The 7,883-nt window shown below is 41.4% G+C and overlaps 1 protein-coding gene across 1 annotated transcript in view; it reads right to left on the reverse strand.

Annotated features, from left to right (window-relative positions):
• Positions 1–3,574: 3,574 nt before the first annotated feature.
• Positions 3,575–7,883, reverse strand: part of EIF4G2 (eukaryotic translation initiation factor 4 gamma 2) — a gene marked incomplete at its 5' end in the record, with an annotated part of 11,464 nt that continues 7,155 nt past the window's right edge. Inside the window, 8 exons of the mRNA XM_084263137.1 lie at positions 3,575–4,396; positions 4,691–4,812; positions 4,950–5,161; positions 5,581–5,785; positions 5,931–6,189; positions 6,494–6,709; positions 6,798–6,902; positions 7,135–7,260. Coding sequence (XP_084119263.1) covers positions 4,331–4,396; positions 4,691–4,812; positions 4,950–5,161; positions 5,581–5,785; positions 5,931–6,189; positions 6,494–6,709; positions 6,798–6,902; positions 7,135–7,260 — 1,311 coding nt within the window. The 3' untranslated portion in view covers positions 3,575–4,330. The remainder of the gene's footprint in view (positions 4,397–4,690; positions 4,813–4,949; positions 5,162–5,580; positions 5,786–5,930; positions 6,190–6,493; positions 6,710–6,797; positions 6,903–7,134; positions 7,261–7,883) is intronic.

Raw genomic sequence — 7,883 nt, forward strand, 5'->3', positions numbered from 1 at the left:
AGTTCCAGGTGTGCCTAGAAGCAGACTGACTCCCCTGAACTGAGACTGTTACCTGCCTGTAGAAGCAAGATGACAGCTTAACACTTCTGGTCTGGCCAAAACCACTCACAGTAAAAAGCAGCAATGATTGAGCCATGAGAAGAGGGCAGTTTGTGAGGTAAGAGGAAAAAAGCAGTTTCACACAACTGATAATCAAGTGTGTGACATCTCCCCACATTCTGGCCGTACTCTCATATTCTGATTTCCATTTTCCGTATTTTTTCCGATCAGATGAAGTCACTGGCTCCAGAACTGTGTTCAGTGTAAATAACTACTTCACAACTAACATGTGGGTCTCACTGAGTGAGCCCAGGCCCGATTTTAGCTAGGGTAGATGCTTGGGTGTCAGAATGCAGCATGCACCAGCACCCGCCCTTGCCTCTGTACCCTGCCCCTCTTTCCCACAGGTACTGGTGCATTACTTTTTCCCCAGCACCCCACACAACCCTTCGATGCTTGGGGCCAAAACCCCCATCACTGCCCCTGCTTAAAGCAGGGGGGAGGTGGAACCAAGACAGGGCAGCATACATGTTATGCCCTCCACCTGCAGCAAAAACATCAACCTCTTCTTCCCCATTTAAGGTTAGGGGAGTACTTGTGAAATTGGTGGCACCACACCCCAAACTCCTGTACAGAGGCCCAGGACATGCCACTATGCTTGTTTGCCACAGCTGTGATCTCAGGGGAGCAGTATTTAAAGTGGGTGCTGGGGCAAGCTACAGTTCTGAGTAGGTGTCTCCAAGTACATCTGGGAGTTAACTCTCCCTGTTGCTGCACCAGCTCTCTGGTAACCCCATCTAGAGGTTAACCATGAACTGGCCATAAGCTTGTTTTTAGTCAGCCAGTAGCGCTGGTCTCAGCTAGGGTAATTCACAATTCACACAGTATCATTTGGATTTATTCGTTGCTTTATCCACTAGCATTCAGGTGAGAGCTTCCATCTGCTGAAGACAATGATACTTGCAAAGGGTTTTATGGATCAACCTCTCCTCTACCGTTTCCAACTGCAGAAATCTTGGCCCTGTCATTTCCCCCAAAGACTAATAGTGGTGTTTTGACTCTGGAAACTTTTAACTAGAACATTCCTGAAATACCCAAGTTTAACATACCTATGGCAGAAGGGACAACTGCATGTTGAAAAGCCTGCTAGTAGTCTGACTGCTGACAGTCAACAGCAGTCCAGTTTTACACAGTAACTGCTCATTTTCAATAACCAACACCTTACTTTCACTGCAGGAACCTTTACATCTGATATAGAGTAACAGGCATGCTGTCAAGTACGCACCAGGCAACTCAGACAGACTTTAACTTTCCTAGGTAGTAACTGCACCCTAAGTATTTCAGGAAGCAATGGGTATATAACATGTGCAATACACTACTTTCTCCAATACTGCTGGAAGTGGTTAGGTTATACCTAGTATTTAAACACAATTAGTAAAAGCCATTATAATTCATCAGTCATACTGGTTTAATTTTGCCTGTGTCTCTACCATTCAAGACTGAGTAAACTCCATTTACATTTTAAGTGAAACTCATGGCTAAAAGCCACACACACAGACCAACTGAACAGCCACCCCCTTTTCCAGATGTAGTCACAAGCACTGCAGACTTAAACACACCACTGAAGATCAAGATGCTATTTTCATAAGGGAGCCTTTTGATGTATATTTATGTATACATTGCAGTTGCAAGAGCCATTTATGCACTAGTTTCAAGAAACCAGAGCTGTTCATACTAACTGCATGTCCATTTTGCAAGTGGCTCAAATCAAAAAGCAATTCCAGAGCGAGTGGCACTTTCTACTGCATTTGTTCTATTCCGGAGTTCAGTCATGGTGCTTGCAGTTTTACTCTTCTCCAACAGAGTTCCTAACTTGAGGACTAATTACAAACAAGCCAAGCAGCAAAGCCTCCATGCACAAGTAGGCAAGATCATAGGAATTAAGAGTTTAGACTGGGCAAGAATACCAGGCTTAGTATGCTCACTGAAGTAATGCACAGGTGCCTGAAGTTTAACCTACTCCAAAACTTCTGCGAATTTGCTAGGACTTTTTGTAACTTGCAGTTCCTCCCCACATTCAGCTTGACAGTACGTGGGAGTGAACTGTACTTCAGTTACAGGTTACTAGATACACACCAGAATTGTAGTGGCAGGTACCACCATCCAGCTCTTTATGAGTGAAATTTAAACACAAGTCATGCTAAGAGAGAAACACAACCCTGTTACTGAAACAATGCCAAATGTCACTTTTACCACACCAAAGTGGAACTGCAATTCTGAACAGCAAATTCAAAATTCTGCTACAAGTAAGCAAACCTTAAAACTATTCTCATGTTCCTCTAGGGCTGCAAAACCATCACTAGTAGAAGAACATCGCTTTGGCATCTTTTCTCTACCCACAAACACACGCCAAGATGTAAACCCTGCAGATCTAGCATCAAGCCCATTACTCTACAGCTAGGAAAGGCATTACACTTCCATAAACTCAGGGGTACCACATCATGCCTGGAACAATATACCATTCACACATTTTTCTGGAGGCCCCATGTCATCAGTGCTCACCAGTTACACAAGTTGCAGCTACATAGTCAGACAGCTCCTGCCCTGAAGCCACTCAAATGTGGTTAGGTATTTTCTTTTAACTGAGCTAGAATCCAGAAACCTCCCCTCCCTCCTTCACTGCTACACACCTCTGAAATGCAGGCAGTAGGTAAGGGTGATAAGATTTTTAGTATTTCAATACCTGTGAGTGTCACTTTGTTTACAGAAGCACAGTTAACTAAAATTAGTAGACTACACATAGCACAGCAAGTTACCAAGGCATCTGAGGAAAGTCACTGTGAGAATCCAAGTCAAGTATACACAAGGTCACTACTTGTGGCTGCAAGTTTGAAAGCCTGTCTCTCAGATAACTGACAGCAAAATGAGAACCACACCTGTTCCCCTCCTCCACCATCGCACTTCCAGATGCAGTATGTAGTTTTAAGCCCTTCCATCACTGGCAGAAACAAGTTCCCATCAAGGAGTCACCAGGGTTATGGCAAAACACATTTCAATTTATCAACGAGAAGAAAGAATTTCACTAGGGACAAGGTTCTAGCAAGTAAGCTATTTTGCATATTTAATAGATGACGTTTCAAGCCTGTACAATGCAACATCATTGAATGATTTTGTGGGATTTTTTTGCCCATTTGAAAAAACAGGCAGCCAATGCTCAGCGTCAATTAAAAACACACATGCGACCATGGGAAAGCTCAAAGCATTAGGAAGTTAAGCAGCATATACTCACTGATATAGCATACATTGGACCACAAGCCAGACTCCTACCACTTCTTCAGCAGAATGCGTTTTCCTCTTGTCACAGCAGACCTAGTGTCTAATTTTGTTACCTCCCTTGGAACTCATCTGCATATTCATGTAATTATTATGAGAAAAATTTAAGATGGTCCCAGTTTAATTTAACTCCCACTGATCTTTCATTCCAGAAGTAAACTAGTTGCCAAAGCTTCCCTATTGCGAGACATTCAGAAACAAGTCAAGTATCACAATGTTTATTGATAGATACAAGTATATAAAATCAGGGCATGAACATGTCTCGATAAATTAAGTAGACTTAATTTCATTACTAGAAGAGGGACCAATTCAAATTTCTCACCATGTCATGTTTCACACCCACAAAAACCTCTTTCAAAGGGCATTAAACCATCTCTTCAGCTGATCAGTTTGTGCAAGTAAACGATTTCTTTTTAAAAAGACTTGTGCACTTGCCCAGGCTCAAGGATATTAAAACCTAGCACATAAAGCCCATTACTAGAGGTAGAAATACAGGCAATATACTATTACGGCAACAACCATCGATTACAGTTAAGGATTCTCTGTAACAACCAAATGGATAATCAAATATTGCAACAACTCAAGTATTACACTGAGCAAAGTGCATTTCTACAGTATTCAGTGTTGCTATTCAGTTTCTAACTTAAAAACAGCCTATGGTAACTGACAGCAAAGAAGACCCTTGCAACAGACTGCTTCTGCTCGAGAACTTATGATGTAATTATTGCATGCTGCTAATACACTGTTATCTAAACATTAAAGATACTCTAGAATATTTTTTATTGTAGACTATTAAGACATACTACAAAAACCTTTTGCAGAGGATATCCTATTGACATACTTCTGCTTTAAATATTGTGAAACATTACAGCGGAATGAATTTTCGCAGTGGTTAGGTCAAATGCAGTTACATCATAGCAACAGTATGTTTGCACAACTTAAGGCTTTGGCTGGTTCTTTAGTCAGCTTCTTCTTCAGATTCTTCCTCTTCAGCCGTTTCCAGCCAGGTTAGCCACTGGTTTACCTGCAGTTACATAAAACCAGTTGAACTCAACAGGAACTCTCCCCCTACTGTGTATTTCTGCAAAACACCACATCTGTACCTCCTCCCTCCCTTTAAAAAAAAAAATCTTCCCACCACTTGACACCACCTATGTCCAAAGAGAAGGTGTTTCATTCATCTTGCCTCCCTCCTAGTGAAATACTTCACAAAGCTTCTAGATTATCCAGTCTTAAAACACTGTCAGGAAGTGTTCCCAAAGACTCTATATTGCAGCAGCAATCACCAGAGACAATCTTGGAATGTTAGCAACTTTACCTGGAATAAAGCTTTGCCTTTCCCTGGAAACTCTTGAGTAATATCTTCTTTCCATGCCAGGAAGGCTTCTTCTTCAATGATCTCCATATCATAGAAATGAACAAAGAAGCGCAGTAACATGCCTATGGGAAGTAAATTTCAGCACTGTTAGCTTTATAACCTTCCAAAAAACTTGGCTCCAAGAAATAAGACAAGCCTGAAAGCCATACAGACACAGACTCAAGAGTTACCATTTGATCAGTTTCTACAATACACATACCTTTCGGAAAGTTGTTGTTGTAGCAGTGCACCTGGAGTGCATATAAAGCACTCACTTGCAGATCAACATGGTCATGGAGGAACTTCTGCATTACTGGCTTGAAGGAAAGCAGCAGTTGTTTTTCCTGCTCTAGCTGCTCTTTAGATGGAGCAGATGAAGAATCCGATTCGTCACTAGGTGGGTTTACTTCACTAGAAATATACTGCAAGAAACTGGACACAAAGAAAAGCCTTCAGTTCACAGAGCAGTTGTAATATAGGACAGGTACCACCCTCAAGTTAATTTTGCTAACTGCTCCTAATAAAAACACCCTCCCTGTTCACATCAGCAGTTAGGCACACACACAGTGGACCATATGCCACGAAATCCTTGTGTCACCGCTCTGAAACATTTCAGAACACCACCATATGGGTCTAGACTTCCTAAGGAAAAATCAATACACTGATGCAAGCAAGCCTGGACACATGCTCTTCTTCCCTAATGCAATGGGCATTTAATACTAGGGAAGTCTACTGAGAGTAATTCATCTGTGTGCATCTCTGCACAGGGCTCCATGTCAGCCTTCATAGTTAGTGACTTACTAGCAGCTTCACAAGACACATGCCTGCACTACATCACAATAGCATCTCACCTGGTCATCAATATATTCACAAATCCCTTATCTACATGAAGTTTGGGTGAAATGTTATCTTTAATCCACTTATAGATGGCTTGAGGGGATGGATCCGATTTTATTTGCTTTAGTAGTTCCTTCTCCAGTTTCAGAAGTGGGAACAAGAAGCTAAGCCCCTTCCCTTCTAAGATCTCCAGCATGCGGTCCTTGTTCTGGTCAATTTCTGATAGACAGAGAAGACACACCATTAAGCATAATTACAATTGATTGCATCAAAATAACCTTGTGTATTATTTTCCTCTGGTAGAAAACATTGTCTTTCATACATTCATGTGAGGTGTCATTAAGAGCTATATAGTAACTCTTACCTGGCAACATTTTCTGCATATTCACTTTGCTTTGTTGGAACAATTCTGTTAGCCATTCACGATCTTGTAGCTTAGCTAACTGCTGAAGGCAAAGCAGGAAGAGAGGGAAGTGGGTGCCACTTTCCAGTGGTTGAGCCAGTTCGGAAATGCTCACCAGTTCTGAAATAATGGCACGGGCTGCAAACTGTGCTAAGTAGGATTTCACCAACGGGATGTCCACCTCCAGTTTGGGGCACTGGTCCAATACATTCAGGAAAGCCTAAGGAACAATTAACACACGCAATTTGAAGTTCTGACATAATGTGTGCAAGAAGCAAGATTAGTACTCAACTACACAGGAGCTTCACATTTTTCCTGCACTGTATCACCTTCCTAGACGTTCTTTATTACCAGTTCCTGCAATCCTCTACCTGTAACTTCTTTCACCGCTAATACCCCTCACAAATGTATATGTTTTCCCCTCCTCACATCAGCAACACTTGGGTGAGTTCGCACACTGCCGTTACGCAAACTCAATGCCATGACCAACCAACAAGAACTGTGAACTTATCAGATTGCAGTACCTGCATGAAGTTGTCACTTGTGGCTATTCCCTCCTGCTTGAGCAAGCTGATCAAAGTACTTGCTTTCTCTTTGTCTTCATCTGATCTATCTAGGGATTGAACGATTACTTTGCTTAACATCTCAGGAATGAAGTGTTTTGGAGCTCTCATTTCTCTCACAGTATTGACAGCATCATTAGCATTTCCATTGTTCAGATACTCAGTCACAACAGCTTCCTAGAAAAAAGAATCTAGCTTAATAAAAATTCTTTTTAAAGCAGCACATTCAAGGCTTGAAACAGCCCTGAAATTAAATTAAACTCACAGTTTGTTTAAGTAGCTCTTCTTTAGAAGGAGGTGGTTTCTTGGTGGTCTTTGCAGGCTTTTCTTGTATAAGTGGTGGATTTGTTTTAAGACCAAGTTGAGGAGGCTGGAAGAGACAACAATTTACTTGCAGTACGTGAACTAGACATACATCACGTAGGTAGATCATTAAATACGTACAAAGACAGATTAAAGTCAAATTTGTTTCCATACTTTTGTCATATCCGTCTTTGTCCAACGTAACAACTTTGTTCTCCCCATATTACAAACTGGCCTAGATTTTGCCCATATGGAAAAATTCAATGTAGCCAACAATATACAGTATTTTTTGTATTTACCTGTCCCAAAGGTGGTGTCTGAGTGCGTGGTGGTTGAGCACTGGGAGGAATCATAGTTATCTGGGGCTGAAGCTTTGGCACTTGGTTTTTATTCATTAGAAAAGACTGAGCAGGTCTCAGGCTTATCTGTAAACAGATTAAGTCAGAAAAAACTCAAGCTGTTGGCAGTATGCTGACCAAGAATACACAGCCATGGACTCACACCAACAAATCCCACTGAAACACGACTTCTCCAGTTCTACAACGTTAACTCTCAAATACAAATTAAGCCATGCATGTACTGAAGTTCCCCCAAAAACATGACTCGCTCAATCACAACTTGTCTCAAGTTACTGGTATTTAGTGCCATTGGTATAAAGATTTGGAATAGCTCCTTTTAGATGCAGTATGTTAGAGACCCAAGAAGATACTTTAGCATATGTGCTGATGTATTTTACAGCCAAGACAACACTATCAATTGTTCAGAGGTCAGGATATAAGTGTGGTTAGCACTCAACAGTGCAGTTCACTTAAATTTTACATTTTATTAGCCAGGTTTTTTTTAAATTTAGATGGTCTGGCACTTCAGGATTTCTGGAGTTTCTGAAGTCCACGATTTTCTGCACTTTTAGTTAAGTGTACTGTTAATCAATATGATGCATGGGAACTGATGTCAGAGTAGTGTTCTTGGGGAGGTGTGGGGAAAGGGACACCCCAAGAAATTGCCCTCATATCTCAGTCTTGCTCATAGGACGCTGGATACCCTAAGG

Source organism: Gallinula chloropus (genome assembly GCF_964237585.1).
Source record: "Gallinula chloropus genome assembly, chromosome: 4".
NCBI lineage: Eukaryota > Metazoa > Chordata > Aves > Gruiformes > Rallidae > Gallinula > Gallinula chloropus.